Source organism: Cololabis saira, chromosome 6 (assembly GCF_033807715.1).
Source record: "Cololabis saira isolate AMF1-May2022 chromosome 6, fColSai1.1, whole genome shotgun sequence".
NCBI classification, from domain to species: domain Eukaryota; kingdom Metazoa; phylum Chordata; class Actinopteri; order Beloniformes; family Belonidae; genus Cololabis; species Cololabis saira.
Genome location: NC_084592.1, coordinates 42,926,078 through 42,943,577, shown reverse-complemented (window position 1 = coordinate 42,943,577; position 17,500 = coordinate 42,926,078). Strand labels below are relative to the sequence as shown.

The following is a 17,500-nucleotide window of genomic DNA, read 5'->3' as shown; positions in this document are numbered from 1 at the left end:
TAAATCTTTACCACTGACCCAAAAATGTACCCGACCTATGTAGTTAGTCACAATCTGGTAAAAGTATGAATACTATTGTAAGTCCTCATAAAACATAACGGATAAAACCATTGGAAAATGTCAAACTAGAAGTATCTGGTCTGCGACAGTTTCTTAGTGTTCCGGTTTTAAACTCCAGCTTTGCTGCCTACGGGTTAATAGAGATTGTAGCAAAACTGCATGGATGCGATCAAAGGTCAGCTTTTACTAGATTTAGGAAGCAGAGCACGAGGAGAATTAACTCTGTTTGACTTTTAGACCACTCTTACATAGAATGCATTAAGGTAACAGGTGTTTCTTGATCTCTTTCGTACGGTGGCCGAGACCCGCCATTGCGGAAAATTAAAGAAACGCTGCAAATAAAAAGAAATGCCGCTGCAAATAAAATAAACGCTTTGCAAGTAAAATAAACGCTGAAAATAAAATAAGCGCTTTGCAAATAAAAAAAACGCTGCAAATAAAAAAACCCGACGCAAATAAAAAAGCAACAACGGAAGTGAATTACCGGGGACTATTTTTGCTGATGCACCGGTGTTTTTTACGTGAGAGGAGAAAAGAAGACGAAGAGGACGTAAGTGAAAAGGAAGAAATAAGAAGAGCGAGGAATAAGAAGAACAACGAACGAGAAAATAAGTGAAAAGGTTAGTGTTCAACGTTGTTACGTGTAATTTTTAATGTGCAACACCGGTGCATCAGCAAAAATAGTCCCCGGTAATTCACTTCCGTTGTGGCTTTTTTATTTGCGTCGTTTTTTTATTTTATTTGCAGCGTTTCTTTTATTTGCAGCGGCGTTTCATTTTGTTTGCAGGGTTTATTTTATTTGCAGCGGCGTTTGTTTCTGTTTGCAGCGTTACTTTTATTTTCAGCAATGGTGGGTCTCGGCCACCGTACCTTCGGGATTGGCCCATAACTTCCTCCCAACAAGTTGCTCTCACAGCCTTCATCAGTAAAAGCAGAACATTTTTTTCTTGGCTCCGCTGACGGATCAGTAACATTTACCGATGCAGGAAGCAGCAATAAGAGCAACAGAAGCCGAGGAAAAGCACCGTGGAATCTGCGCACATTCAGTCAATGAGGAGGACGTACGAGAGCGCACATTAGGAGCATCTACAAGTTATACGCTTAAGTTAATCATCCTTTAAAGAGCAGAGACGATTATTAGTTATTCCAGTAAACCAGCAGTATTGTACATTTGTTACAGACTCGGAGAGAACACTAATGCCAGGAAAACAGGAGAGGCTTCTCAAAACTTCTCTCAGTTTCAGATCCAAAGCATGAAATCCTCCTGCAGGAAAAGGTGAAGTCTGAGGAGCGATCTGGGTTGAATGTAAGGAAGAAAATGTTCTGCTGCAGTTGTGCAGAAGTAAACCTGTAGAGGGCGCTCCTCCTCGGAGGTTGCTGGAAATTAATCAGCAGCTCATGGCTAACGAGCTTAATTAAGGCTGGTTTCACGTCAGTCCTGCGTCGCCCTCTTCAGTTCTTCACCGTGTTGTTCTGCCTCTTCCTGCTCCTCGTCAGCTTCTTGTTCCTCTTTCTCACTCAGTTCCTCTCCGATGACATCCAGCCATCCCTCCTGCCCGTTTAGCACTTCTTCTTCTTCTTCTTCCTCCTCCTCTTCTTCCCCGTCCTCCTCCTCCTCTTCTTGGACGGGACGCCTCACCTCCGGCAGCTGCAGCCGCCGCTCTTCCACCAGCAGGAGGCGCTCTCTCACGCCCTCCGCTGCCGTCGCCGTGTCGCTGGGAGTCCCGAAGAATTGTTCACTCCTAAAACAAACACAGGACTTTTAGTCGGGCACATCACACCTCGCTAGGAAAAAAAAACCTCTCGTTCTGTCTTTGTGGTTTAAACTTCATGTTTTGATTCAATTCAATGCCAGAACTTTAAATATAGAGGGTCTGCACAGTACTGGAGTTGTAAAAAAAAATCAGGGGGGATGGTGGATTTTATCATTAGGGACAGATAATTTGTGCTGATTACAAATAATATAATATATTACAAATAATAGCAGTGACCAAAACAGCTGCAGAAATACTGCAGGAATGACATAGCAGCAGTTAAATGCAGCCTTCTGTAAGCTTTAAATATCCACTGGGCTTACATCAAATACATCAAAACACAACAATAAAAAACAGTTTTCTGAACTTATCAATATGACTCTGTCCTTCACAGGATAAGTAAAATGGATCACTGCAAAAACTCAAAATCTTAACTAGAATATTTGTCTTATTTCTAGTTAAAATGTCTCATTTTAGTAAAAAAATCTCATTACACTTAAAACAAGACTCATCACTGGAAAAAACAACAATTTTCACCTGTTTCAAGTAGATTTTCTGAGATTTTTTTTGCTTGTAATGAGAAGATAAATCTTGTCCCACTGGCAGATTTTTCTACTTATTTCAAGTGAAAATTTACTTGAAACAGGTGAAAATTTTCAAATAAGTTATACGTTTTCTGGTGATGACTCTAAATGTTGAAATAGCAGTAAAACCACATTCATTGATGAAATGACATAAGGGATGGAAAGGAGGGATGGCAGTTTTACAGGGGGGATGATTTGGACCATTTTTATTTCAGGGGGGGATTCCATCCCCCCTCATCCCCCCTCAACTCCAGTACTGGTTTCGCCCACTGAGTGTCAGAAAGACTGAGTGGCAGCGTAAACTTTCAGTTTGAGCAAGTGTGAGTAAGGGGGTAAGGGGGCTGGTCCAGTGGGGAAGTAACGTCAATGCATTCCCTCTCTAAGAGCAGGTAGAGTATACGAGGAGCTGGTTGTGGAAGGATAAGTCTTGTACATGAAAGAGTGTGTTCATACCCGTCAGGGAAGATGACCGGCAGGGCCAGTCTGTCCAGGAGAATCTTCCCAGAAGAGTCGATGTCGTCCAGAGACTCGGCCTCCACACCTTCCTGCTGGAACACCTGCATCAAAGTACGAGGAAACATTATACTTTCATGTGGCCGGAACGTTGTACCAGTCTGGATCAATCCAGTCAGGGGTTTAAAAGACTCGGAGCACCAAGGTAAGATTTCAGTTTGTGGGTACAGAGTTATTCATTGCAAATAGTTAATCAAGAATTTTGTGCTGAGCACTGGGGACTTTGATTAACTCCCAAACTAATACCGTGGCAATCCAAATTACGCTAATTAAAATTAAATATGAATAATTATCATCAATTATTATTATTCAATAGCAAAAAGTTTACAACACTGACGTCAATTACAACATAAATATTGTAATTGTTAATGATGAAACTTTCTTGATGGAAAATAAATGAATAACGTCGATAATTTTAATTAAATAATGTAATTTAGTGAATAGAAAATGAAAAAAAATCTGTTCATTTTCAGAAATGACTGCTGAATGCACTTTTTTTTTTAATGTATACGCACTAGGCCTGTGTTGAAAAGATCGATTTTCCGATTCTAAATCGATTCTTATATTAATTCCTAAAAATCGATTCTTATGTCTAAAGATTGATTTTTTTTTTTTTTTTTTTCCATCATTCCATTAAAACTTTTGGTATTTTTTTGTTTATGCCCAAAAAAGGAATGTTTTGTTGGACACGAGAATAACTGGTGCCATGTTTTTGCTTTTAAATATGTTTAAAGGTATGAAAACATTAAAGTTGTCAGTTATAATTGCATAAATTGTCTATATTTCTTTTATTTATATACTGTCTTGAGGTTACATTTGCATAAAATGCTAAAAACCAAATTCTTATAAATGGGAAAAACTAAAACCGATTTCATCCGTCTCTGTTTCCTCCCTGGATCTGTTTGGTAATTCTGCTCCACGATGTTTCTGAAATCAGTTCTATCAGCATTCTGGGAGCTGATTGGTCCTTACAGCATCATTAGCTGCCAATACTTGCTGTTGAATCTCAATATAATACCAGTATTAATATGTTGCAGAACTACAGTCATATAATTCATGCAACAGCTCAAAAAACAGTTTTAATAACACTAAACCAAATCAATATCGGATCGAATCAAAGCGTGATAATCGATTCTGAATCTTAACCCTTGTGCTGTCTTTGGGTCAAGGGAGTGTGAAGGGAGAAGAGAAGGAATGAAGGAAGGGAGAAAAGATGGAAGGAAGGAAAGAAGGAAGTAAGTAGGAAAGGGAGGAAAGAAGGGAGAAAAGATGGAAAGAAGGGAGAAAGGAAGGAAAGAAAGAGAGGAGGGAAGAAGGAAGGAATGGAGAAAATAAGGAAAGAAGGAAGGAAAAGCAAATAAGGTAATAAAGGAACGAATGACAAAAGGGAGGTAGGAAGAAAAAGGAGTAAAGGAGGAAAAGAGGAAAGGAAGAAGGAAGGAGAAAAGAAGGATAGAAGAATTGGGTCATTTTGACCCGAAGACAGCACAAGGGTTAAGAATCGGAATGGAATCGATTCTTGACATTTGAATGGATCCCCAGCCCTAATACGCACTTAGTTTTGATGCTGGGACTCAAATATCAGCTGAAAATCCTGGCCTGTTATTGCAGACCTGGGGCTGGATTCACAAAACATTCTTAAGAAAAAAAATCTTCTCAAGTGTCATTTTTTTCTTAAGTTCAGTCTTAAGAAGAAAAAAGAGAAGAAGTCATATTCTCCAAAAAAGTTCTAAGTATTTTCTCAACTTTCTTCTTAAGTTTCTTCTTAAGAAAAAACTTAAGAATAAATGGTATTCTTGAAATAAAAGTTCTCAAATTTGTTCTTGACTTTTTTCTTAACTTTAAAACAACCTTGACCTGTCTTAAAATTTCTTCTGTGAAAAGGTAAGCATGAATGAAATGAATAATATATATAATTTTGTATACCAAGTACGTAGAGTTGCACTAAATAAAAACCCAAACATATGTAGTTTAATAAAATAAAATGAAATTCAATAGACTGATATGTTCATTTTAATACATTTATTAAAATTGTGACGGCTCTGATGTACAGGCGTACTGAATCGTTAATTTAGCATGCAGTATACAGTACACACTGATGCAGTATGTACTGTAGCATGTAGTACTTAGTATGCCATTTTGGATACAGCCATATGTTAAGAAGTTCTTGTTGAGAAAAAAGTCGAATATCGAGAAAAAAGTAGAAATGTTGAGATTAATGTTGAGGTACAATATCGAGAAAAAAGTCAAAATGTCAAGAAAAAAGTCAAAATTTCGAGAAAAAAGTCAAAATTTCGAGAAAAAAGTCGAAATACCGAGATTAAAAAGGAAAGGAAAAAGGAAGAAAAAATAGAAAAAAAAGGAAAAAAAACATTTCGGATACAGCCATATTTTAAGAAGTTCTTAAGTAGGAAAAACAAGAAATTCGTAAGAAATGACGGTTCTTAAGAAAATATTGAGGAATTGCACTTAAGAACTTCTTAATTTTAGATCTTAAGACATTTCTTAAGATCGTTCTTAAGAACATATTGGTGAATCCGGCCCCTGGAAGGTAAAGGCGTCTCACCTTCTCGGCGGTCAGGTGGAAGTTCAGCGCCAGCTCCAGCCTCTGCTGCCTCTCGTCAGCGCTGACGCTGAACTGCTTCCAGACCCGGTTCAGACGGGGCAGCGTGTCGCCGGAGGAGCGGGTCGTGCAGCGCAGGGACTGGCAGAGGACGACGGTCGCCTGCAGCAGCTGACGGCCGTAATCGTACGTGCTCTGATGGAAAAGATGAACATTACAAGTTTACACAGCTGGGTATTGTTTCAGGAGTCATGCTTGTGGGGCGGCTCCTGACATGGTTAAATTGAGTGCGTTTACATGGGAAGTTTAATTCCTCTTTAATTCAGAATTAAAATTAAATCCGATTTAAAATTAGTAAAAATTACCATGTAAACACCTACAGGACTGTCTCAGAAAATTTGAATATTGTGATAAAGTCCTTTATTTTCTGTAATGCAAAAATGTCATACATTCTGGATTAATTACAAATCAACTGAAATATTGCAAGCCTTTTATTATTTTAATATTGCTGATCATGGCTTACAGCTTAAGAAAACTCAAATATCCTATCTCAAAAAATTAGAATATTCTGAGAATCTTAATCTTAAACTGGTCCTCCCCCCTATCCAATCAGAACCGTCCCAACCCCCAGACCTTAAGAGGAATTGGATAAAGCCGATCAAACGTGTTTTCCATGTAAACCTCAATTCAGAATTACTATTTAAATTACTATGTAAACTCAAAGGAAAATAGTTTAATTCTGAATCATTTAATTCAGAATAATTAATTCCCAATTAAAAACCATCATGTAACCGTGGCCCGTGTCAGGAGCCACAACTGTTATGTTTGGAGACTTCAGCGAGCGTCTACCTGAGCCACGTCCACAAACTTCTTGTGTTTGTCCAACATGGTCCTGGTCTCCTGGGAGTCGTCGCCCAGTCGGACATGGGTCTTTAACAAGGCGTCCAACAATTCACCGAGCCACTCTACTGCCTGAAAACAAACACAAACACAAACACACACACACACCGTCATTTCACCATTAAGTGCTTTTTTCCCCCCGTCTTTTTCATCTTCGTCACCGTGTCCCATAGACATATCTACCTGAGCCGTACGTCAACGTCGCCGCCATATTGGATGTTCAAGACTGCGCTGTAAACTAATACAAGTAAATTGACTTATTTTCATAAAGCACCTTTCTACAAAGAAATGTACGTTTTACGTCTCATTTATTCACTCACACACGCACTAATATACTTGGGAAACAGTTAGGCACCAAAAATAATATATTTAATTTCTTCTCAGATAGCAAAAATAAGAACTTTATTGATCCCACATAGGAGTAATTCATGTTATATCAGCTATAGAGAACAAGGTAGTGCCGAATAACAATATATATCCCCCCTCACAAAAATAAGAAAAATAGAGAAACATATTTTTTTATCAACAAAACAAATTTAAAAATGTTCAAATAACAAAATAACATATTTGAACCATTTTTCAGACATTAAAATAACATTTGAACCATTTTTAAGACAATAAAATAACTGAAAAAATCTATAAAAAAATTGCTCAAATATGTTATTTTGTTACTTGAAATGTAATATGTTTATGTAAAATATGTTTTGTTGATGAGAAAATGTTTCCCTATTTTTCTTATTTTTGTGAGGGGGGATATATATTGTTTTTCGGCACTACCTTGTTCTCTATAGCTGATATAACATGAATTACTCCTATGTGGGATCAATAAAGTTCTTATTTTTGCCATCTGAGAAAATTAAATATATTATATTTGGTGCCTAACTGTTTCCCAAGTATATTAGTGCGTGTGTGAGTGAATAAATGAGACGTAAAACGTACATTTCTTTGTAGAAAGATGCTTTATGAAAATAGGCTCATTTACTTGTATTAGTTTACAGCGCAGTCTTGAACATCCAATATGGCGGCGCTGACGTTTCGCAGCAGCGGGCCAGAACACTCGATGGGGCGTCTACGTATATATGTCTGTGACCGTGTCCCACCTGTGAGGCGTCTTCTTCACATTTAAACAGCTGGACCATCTGCAGCATCTTCAGCCTCCGCACGTCCACCATGTCCTCGCACCTGCAGCACAAACGGATCACCGTGGTTACCTGAACCCTACGGGGGGGTCGTCACCTGAACATGTGCTGCTGCACAAACACGTTATCTATGCTACTATCACCTGAAAAACATCAACCACAGGCAACATAATTTTATTTACTAAGCGTCTATTACAATATAAGGTGTCTCCAGGATGTTCCCAGAGACCAGAACAAGTCGTAATATTACGAGAATAAAGTCTTAATATTGCGATAATAAAGTCGTAATATTGCGATAATAAAGTCGTAATATTGCGATAATAAAGTTGTAATATTGCGATAATAAAGTCGTAATATTGCGATAATAAAGTCGTAATATTGCGAGAATAAAGTTGTAAAATTACGAGAATAAAGTCGTAAAATTACGAGAATAAAGTCGTAATATTACGAGAATAAAGTCGTAATATTACGAGAATAAAGTCGTAACATTACGAGAATAAAGTCGTAAAATTACGAGAATAAAGTCGTAAAATTACGAGAATAAAGTCGTAAAATTACGAGAATAAAGTCGTAAAATTACGAGAATAAAGTCGTAATGTTGCGAGAATAAAGTCGTAAAATTACGAGAATAAAGTCGTAACATTACGGGAATAAAGTCGTATTATTAGGAGAATAAAGTGGTAATTTATGAGAATAAAGTCGTAATATTACGAGAATAAAGTCGTAATATTACGAGAATAAAGTCGTAAAATTACGAGAATAAAGTCGTAAAATTACGAGAATAAAGTCGTAAAATTACGAGAATAAAGTCGTAATATTACGAGAATAAAGTCGTAATATTAAGAGAATAAAGTCGTAATATTAAGAGAATAAAGTCGTAAAATTACGAGAATAAAGTCGTAAAATTACGAGAATAAAGTCGTAAAATTACGAGAATAAAGTCGTAAAATTACGAGACTAAAGTCGTAAAATTACGAGAATAAAGTCGTAAAATTACGAGAATAAAGTCGTAATGTTGCGAGAATAAAGTCGTAAAATTACGAGAATAAAGTCGTAAAATTACGAGACTAAAGTCGTAAAATTACGAGAATAAAGTCGTAAAATTACGAGAATAAAGTCGTAATATTACGAAAATAAAGTCGTAATATTAAGAGAATAAAGTCGTAATATTACGAGAATAAAGTCGTAAAATTACGAGAATAAAGTCGTAAAATTACGAGACTAAAGTCGTAAAATTACGAGAATAAAGTCGTAAAATTACGAGAATAAAGTCGTAATGTTGCGAGAATAAAGTTGTAAAATTACGAAAATAAAGTCGTAAAATTACGAGAATAAAGTCGTATTATTAGGAGAATAAAGTGGTAATATTTTGAGAATAAAGTGGTAATTTACGAGACTAAAGTCGTAAAATTACGAGAATAAAGTTGTAAAATTACGATAATAAAGTCGTAAAATTACGAGAATAAAGTCGTAACATTACGGGAATAAAGTCGTATTATTAGGAGAATAAAGTGGTAATTTATGAGAATAAAGTCGTAATATTACGAGAATAAAGTCGTAATATTACGAGAATAAAGTCGTAAAATTACGAGAATAAAGTCGTAATATTACGAAAATAAAGTCGTAATATTAAGAGAATAAAGTCGTAATATTACGAGAATAAAGTCGTAAAATTACGAGAATAAAGTCGTAAAATTACGAGACTAAAGTCGTAAAATTACGAGAATAAAGTCGTAAAATTACGAGAATAAAGTCGTAATGTTGCGAGAATAAAGTTGTAAAATTACGAAAATAAAGTCGTAAAATTACGAGAATAAAGTCGTATTATTAGGAGAATAAAGTGGTAATATTTTGAGAATAAAGTGGTAATTTACGAGACTAAAGTCGTAAAATTACGAGAATAAAGTTGTAAAATTACGATAATAAAGTCGTAAAATTACGAGAATAAAGTCGTAACGTTGCGAGAATAAAGTCGTAACATTACGGGAATAAAGTCGTATTATTAGGAGAATAAAGTGGTAATTTATGAGAATAAAGTCGTAATATTACGAGAATAAAGTCGTAATATTACGAGAATAAAGTCGTAATATTACGAGAATAAAGTCGTAAAATTATGAGAATAAAGTCGTAATATTACGAGAATAAAGTCGTAATATTACGAGAATAAAGTCGTAATATTACGAGAATAAAGTCGTAATATTACGAGAATAAAGTCGTAATATTACGAGAATAAAGTCGTATTTTTAGGAGAATAAAGTGGTAATATTATGAGAATAAAGTGGTTATTTATGAGAATAAAGTGGTAATTTATGAGAATAAAGTGGTAATTTATGAGAACTCTAACAGGAAGAGCTTCTTCTCCCTGTGTTAAAATGAGGAATATTGAGCATCTTGTGAAGTTATATTTTGGTATCGGTTTCACAAATAAGGAAATACTTCATCTTTTAGCACATCAGCATCAAATTATTATCAGTATAAGGACTTTAAAATGATTATGCAAACGACTGCGTCTATTTCAAAGAACAGACTTGGAAGAAATTGCATCTTTTGTGGAAGAGGAAAATCTTTATGATCATTGTTTCCTGAGAAACAACAGTTTAGTTTGGCCCTAATACTCCGTCGTATGATTTATATTTCTGCATCAAAGAAAACTTTCTTGTGATGTGCCGCCCCCATGTGGTCAAGAGTGGTAATGCTACACAGAGTCATCAACAGATCTTTCTAAAGGTTCTATAAATACATAGAGCAGACATTATGCTCATTTTGAACAGTAACTCACAAAAGTGGTTCTAGAGGTGATTTAATTCAGGAGCAGGAAAGAGATGTTTGATGAAAGTCTGGGTTTGATTCCAAGTTAAAGAGTCTCAAACGTAACTGGAGAGGAGGGGAAGTCTCTAAACAGGACCGTGTAAATGAGTAATATTTCCTCTACAAGGGAAGTGCTTCATTTCACTATTTTAATTTCAATTTTATGTTTGATTCATTGAACTGGTTTCAACCCAAATCTAGACGGCAGTTTCACTGACTTCAGTTCCTTTTTAAATGTGTTTATATTCACTGTCCTCCATATTTAAAAGAACTCATGATTCTATATAACTCTCCATACTCACTCAGACATATGAATTTTCCTTTTTTCTTTGTTCCTAGAATTTCAAAAGAGGTTGGTAAAAGATCATTTTATTTTAAAGCTCCATCAGATTGGAATAATCTTCCCCTCTTTTTTGAGTTCTATTACCTCTTTTCATTGTTTTAAGATGGTATTATATTCTCATCTTAACCCTTGTGCTGTCTTTGGGCCAAGGGAGGTGAAGGGAGAAAAGGAAGGAAGGAAGGGAGAAAAGATGGAAGGAAGGAAAGAAGGAAGTAAGGAAGGAAGGAAGGAAGGAAGGAAGGAAGGAAGGAAGGAAGGAAGGAAGGAAGGAAGGAAGGAAGGAATGGAGAAAGGAGAAAAAAGGAAATAAGGAAGGAAGGAAGGATGTAGGAAAGGGAGTAAGGAAGGGAGAAAAGATGGAAGGAAGGGAGAAAGGAGAAAAGAAGGAAAGAAGGAAGGAAGTAGGAAAGGGAGTAAGGAAGGGAGGAAAGAAGGGAGAAAAGATGGAAGGAATGGAGAAAGGAAGGAAAGAAAGAATGGAGAAAGGAAAGAAGGTAATAAAGGAACGAATGACGAAAGGGAGGTAGGAAGAAAAAGGAGTAAAGGAGAGTAAAAGAGGAGGAAAAGAGGAAAGGAAGAAGGAAGGAGAGAGCATGGAGAGAAGAAGAGAAGAATTGGGTTATATGGCCCAAAGACAGTACAAGGGTTAAAACAAATTGCCTACGTTTTTCATTTATTTATGTATTTTTTCTCCTTTTTTTCTATTTTTCTCTCTGTTCTGTTACATTTATTTAATTGTTTCGGTTATTCAATGAGTCTACTTTGTAACTAGACTTATGTGTGTTAGGGGTTGTGTGTGTGAGGGGGTGAGCAAGATGTCTCTGTTTGTTTTATGTCATGTATGTCTGTACAGTAATGTGATATATTGTAATGTTGTATGTTTTCTTGGGACCCCCTTGAAAATGAGATGTTACATATCAAGGGGCTTATCCTTTAATACATTCTGAAAATTCTGATAATTGGTCTGTGTTGCATTTAATTTCCTTGGCTCTAACCTTGTGGGAGGGATAATTAATCTCACTGTACCTGTGTATAATGACAATAAAAGTATTATATTCTATTTTATTATTGTGTTTCAGAAAAGCAGAACATGTACAGGACTGTTTCAGAAAATTAGAATATTGTTATGTTCTGTAATGCAATTACAAAAACAAAAATGTCATACATTCTGGATTCATTACAAATCAACGGAAATATTGCAAGCCTTTTATTATTTTATTATTGCTGATCATGGCTTACAGCTTAAGAAAACTCAAATATCCTATCTCAAAAAATTAGAAAATTCTGGGAATCAAACTGTAAGCCATAATCAGCAATATTAAAATAATAAAAGGCTTGTAATATTTCAGTTGATTTGTAATGAATCCAGAATGTATGACTTTTTTAATTTTTTTTTCTTTAAATTGCATTACAGAAAATAAAAGGACTTTATCACAATATTCTAATTTTCTGAGACAGTCCTGTATAAGGGCAAAGTAAAAAGAAAAGTGACCTCTGCTTGCGCAGCTGCATCTCCTCCATCACGGCCTGGATGTGCTGAACGTTGTCCTGCTGCTCTCCAGCCGGACTCTCTGCCTCTTCCAGAGCCCACGCCGGCTGGCTGCACATCTGCTCCAGCAACAGCGCCCCCTTCTGGCGCAGCGCCGTCAGTCCCGCCTCTGCATGGTCAGACAGGAAACAGTTAAATCAATGCAAGGTCCTCTTGGGGGAAGATGGAAAATGCTACGAGTCAGAGTTACAGACCGACTGTCTGGAGTTTCTCCTCCAGCAGTTTGAGGTTTTGCTGAATTGATGCCCCGTCGGTTGGAGCCACGTCAGCACAGAGCATGCCCAGGAGACCGTCCAGCTGCTGGGACAACTGTAGAGAGGAGACACTTCCTTTAGGAGGGAGTTCAGTAGGGATGTTACCAGTACTGGAGTTGAGGAGGGATGAGGGGAGATGAGGGGGGATGGCATCCCCCCCTGAAATAAAAACGGTCCAAATCATCCCCCTGTAAAACTGCCATCCCCCCTTTCCATCCCTTATGTCATTTCATCAATGAATGTGGTTTTACTGCTATTTCAACATTTAGAGTCATCACCAGAAAAATAACACCAGAAAAATAACTTATTTGACAATTTTCACCTGTTTCAAGTACATTTTCAATTGAAATAAGTAGGAAAATCTGCCAGTGGGACAAGATTTATCTTCTTATTACAAGCAAAAAAATCTTGTTCCACTGGCAGATTTTTCTACTTATTTCAAGTGAAAATCTACTTGAAACAGGTGAAAATTGTTGTTTTTTCCAGTGATGAGTCTTGTTTTAAGTGTAATAAGATTTTTTTACTAAAATGAGACATTTTAACTAGAAATAGGACAAATATTCTTATTTTGAGTTTTTGCAGTGATCCATTTTCAGTTCTGTGAAATTGAAGAAATGGTAAAAACAGAACATTAGAAGGGGTAGGACTAGAAAAGTTTTTTGAAACTTCATCCTACACCATTTCAAACAGGAAATATTTATCTACATATATATTTGTCTCTTTAATTTGCTTTGTTTTGCTTATGGTTTTTTTTTGTTTTTTCGGTATATACATTTTATGTACCGGTATTCTGATTATTTTTTTTGTTTTTGTTTTAACCTGTTTGAATAAATAATTAAATGAAATGAAAATTTTTACTTATCCTGTGAAGGACAGAGTCATATTGATAAGTTCAGAAAACTGTTTTTTATTGTTGTGTTTTGATGTATTTGATGTAAGCCCAGTGGATATTTAAAGCTTACAGAAGGCTGCATTTAACTGCTGCTATGTCATTCCTGCAGTATTTCTGCAGGTGTTTTGGTCACTGCTATTATTTGTAATATATTATATTATTTGTAATCAGCACAAATTATCTGTCCCCATATGATCAAATCCACCATCCCCCCTGATTTTATTTACAACTCGAGTACTGGGTGTAACAATATATCGTGCCAAGAAATTTCGCGATACAAAAACAACACGATACGTGTCTTGGAGGTGACAAACCGTAGCGCGATATTGGGTTATTAATATGAATTAATGAATTAATGAATGAATAGTCTTTATTTCGGTCTTAAGACTTGTACAAGCCAAGCCACTTTTACAAAACAAAAAATGAAAAAGTAAAATATTACATTGCTTTTGCCGAAAAGGTGTAGCTGAAGCCGTAGCTTATGCCCTTTTTATCTTGTGATCAGCTTAAATCTGAAACATTAGTATTAATCTGTGAAAACAAACAATGCATAAAGAAGATAAAAAAATAAATAAGACAAAATATAAAATTGATGTTTCACATTCTAGAATGTTTTTGATAATATACTTTATAATTATAGTGTTTTAAATGTATTTACAATATTTTCTAATTTTCCTGAACTTGTAGATAGAACTGCACATTTTTAGGTCGTTGTCACAAAAAACTCGCAAAAAACTCCTAATATCTTCCGAAGGACTCCAAATGACACCAAACACCTCTGGGTGAGTATACAACCATAAAAAATGCCAGAAATAAGGTCCAGGTTGTAAAAAAACAAACTTTCCCTTTAATTGATGTCCATCTCTTTTTAATATTAGTTCTTGCTGTCGTCGTCTCAAACATGAGTTTCAGCCTCAGGTCATAGTGGGTTTCTTTTATTTGGAACAAATCCTGAATGCAGTTTGGAAGAAGTTTCTGCTGGGCTTTAAAGGCAAATAAAACAATTTTCTGCTATTATATTTAATAAAGAGATTATTTGTTGGTTCATAATAGTCAGATCTATTAATTATCCTTAAAGCTCTTTCTGTAATAAGAAAATAGGGTTTATATTTGTTTTATAGGTGTTACCCCAAACCTCCACACAATAAGTCATGTATGGAACTATGAGTGAGAAAAACATCAAAAACTGTGCTCTTTGACAGAAGATATAATTTGTTTTACTTAATATTGCTAGAGCTTTTGACATTTTTGATTTTACACTATTTATGTGATTTCCAGCCAGGTTTATCATCAATTATTACCCCCAGGAACTTATTTTCGTATACTAATATATTGTGTTTGCGGGATCACGTGACGACCGCGCCTCGACCCGCGGACGAACATCTTACTACGCTCAGAAGAAACTAGTACCGTTTTGAGGTCCCGATCACGGGACTCTCGCGGGGTTTTGAGCTCCAAACTTTTTTTACATTTTTATTTTATTTATTTAATGACTTTTAATGCTTTTTAATGACCTGCGGTGACCCCATTACCTCCTGCGTGCTGCTGTGGAAGCTCTGCGCCGCCTGCAGGACGTTCTGCCGACTCTCCAGCTGAGCGGCTTGTCGGTAGCAGACGTCGCTGAGCTGCTGCTGTAAACCCTTCAGCTCCACCACCTCCTCCTCCTCCCCGGCACTGAGCAGGGCAGCGATCTGCTGGTTCAACTCCACGTACACGGCAAACCACTCCTGGAAACACACACGCATATGACAGCTTTCCATTCAGAAAAAAACAGCAAATATATTTGTATTAATTTCCCTTTGGGGATGAATTAAGTTTTGTTTTTTTGTGGCACTCGTGGCCTTTATTTGACCCTAGGTGGAAATGGCTAGAGAGAGAGAGGGCCGGGACTTGAACCTGCACGAGGGCCAACGCCTTCGTTAATAGCGCCGCTCCACTGAGCTATTAGGGTTAAAGGAACCATAAATCAGCTCCCGAGTTCTCATCTCGAAATTTTCGGAGCAAATTTCTTAAGAGGCGTTATTTGGATAAACTGAGCCCAGGTTGGGGATCTTAACGGTTACTTTTACGCCTGAAAAAATATGAAAACTTAATAAAGTGGCATATTAACAGCGCTACAGCTGAAATTAAAACAGCTTTTAGCTCTGGGCTTCCTGATATGGTGTGACGTTTGTGCAAACGTAACTACGCAGTCGCTTACGTACCCGAACGTAAACCACGCAGTGACGTAGCACGTAAAATTTAGGGGTGGTGCTGAAAAGTAGGAGTAGTGGGAGTATTGGGACAGGGCCCTGGGAAAATTACAAGTGCCCTAAAATCTGTGGCTTCTTTTTTAGGGCTAGTGGTAGAAAGTAAGGGGAGTATTGGGATTAACCCAATACACCCCCCAAATTAACCCCAAATTGAAGTCAGCCTGTGAGACACGTGCATGTGTTCCTTACGCTGTGCTGGCTCTCGATCTCCTCGTGTTTCTGCTGAAGGGCCTGAGCCGCTCGGATGGAGTCTCCAATGGCTTGGTGAGTTTTCAGCAGCTCTGAACCGGGACCCTGCAGCCACGTGACCACCTGAGGGAAACATGCAGCACACAGGTGAGATAAGCTGGAGGAGATAAGCTGGTCTATTGCTTATATCAATACTGTATGGAATGATATTTATTAATGACATTGCACTAGTTTATATAAGCAAAATTTTTTCTTGGTTTTTAGTTAAAATTGTATAAAAAAAATTGTATAAAAATGTATATATATCAAAAATATTTTTTTTTTGTATAACACTGACGATTTACAGCTGTACTTTGGGTTATTTGTGTTGTGGAAATTGAAAGGACCAATAAACTAAAACACATTACCTGCATGACCTTGGCGTGGATCTCGTCCAGCTGGCTGCGTTTGTTCCTCTGCCTGCAGAGCTCCTGGTAGCGGGTGTACTGCTCCCGGAGAGAGTCCAGCAGCTTCATGACGCGAGGCTGAGCCAGCAGCTCCTCCTCCATGGGGCACCAGGCCGGAGCTGAGGGGGAAGGACTGGACATGAGGGACGGGGGCTACGGGGGTTTAGGCCAAGTCTATATCACTATCTGTTAATTAAATAAATAGAGGGTTTGCATTGACGTCCCCACTGGACCAGCCCCCTTACTCACACTGAGCGGTAAAAACAGCTGCAACTAGTGGAGAAGACGGGATAACGGACGATTATCGGCTTAAATTAAAGGCAGGTGGACTTGACAGTAGGGATGGACTAAAAAATGTATCACGATGATTTCTGGCATTTATCCCGATAACGATAAAAATGACGATAAAAAAAATACCAATTCAACTCCACCTTTGTAACTATAAATCTATCACCACATTCAGTCTTTGGAGCCAAAACACTGCTCTAAAAGATACTAAATACTACTAAACTACACCAACGGGAATTTATCGTTCTTTCTTTCTTTCTTTCTTTCTTTCTTTCTTTCTTTCTTTCTTTCTTTCTCTCTCTCTTTCTCTCTTTCTTTCTTTCTTTCTTTCTTTCTTTCAGCCTCATTTCTTTCTTTCTTTCTTTCTTTCTTTCTTTCTTTCTTTCTTTCAGCCTCATTTCTTTCTTTCTTTCTTTCTTTCTTTCTTTCTTTCTTTCAGCCTCATTTCTTTCTTTCTTTCTTTCTTTCTTTCTTTCAGCCTCATTTCTTTCTTTCTTTCTTTCTTTCTTTCTTTCTTTCTTTCTTTCTTTCAGCCTCATTTCTTTCTTTCTTTCTTTCTTTCTTTCAGCCTCATTTCTTTCTTTCTTTCTTTCTTTCTTTCTTTCAGCCTCATTTCTTTCTTTCTTTCTTTCTTTCTTTCTTTCTTTCTTTCTTTCAGCCTCATTTCTTTCTTTCTTTCTTTCTTTCTTTCTTTCTTTCTTTCTTTCTTTCAGCCTCATTTCTTTCTTTCTTTCTTTCTTTCTTTCTTTCTTTCAGCCTCATTTCTTTCTTTCTTTCTTTCTTTCTGCCTCATTTCTTTCTTTCTTTCTTTCTTTCTTTCTTTCTTTCTTTCTGCCTCATTTCTTTCTTTCTTTCAGCCTCATTTCTTTCTTTCTTTCTTTCTTTCTTTCTTTCTTTCTTTCTTTCTTTCTTTCTTTCTCTCTCTCTTTCTTTCTTTCTTTCTTTCAGCCTCATTTCTTTCTTTCT

General features: G+C 36.7%; 1 protein-coding gene across 1 annotated transcript in view; it reads right to left on the bottom strand.

The window, feature by feature from the left end:
• Nucleotides 1-17,500, bottom strand: part of sestd1 (SEC14 and spectrin domains 1) — a 38,567-nt gene that overhangs the window by 209 nt on the left and 20,858 nt on the right. Inside the window, 10 exon segments of the mRNA XM_061724278.1 lie at nt 1-1,802; nt 2,852-2,955; nt 5,478-5,669; nt 6,324-6,446; nt 7,475-7,556; nt 12,157-12,322; nt 12,408-12,522; nt 14,892-15,086; nt 15,801-15,923; nt 16,208-16,399. The exon segment at nt 1-1,802 is cut by the window's left edge and continues 209 nt beyond it. Of these exon segments, the coding sequence (XP_061580262.1) occupies nt 1,493-1,802; nt 2,852-2,955; nt 5,478-5,669; nt 6,324-6,446; nt 7,475-7,556; nt 12,157-12,322; nt 12,408-12,522; nt 14,892-15,086; nt 15,801-15,923; nt 16,208-16,399 (1,602 nt within the window). The 3' untranslated portion in view covers nt 1-1,492.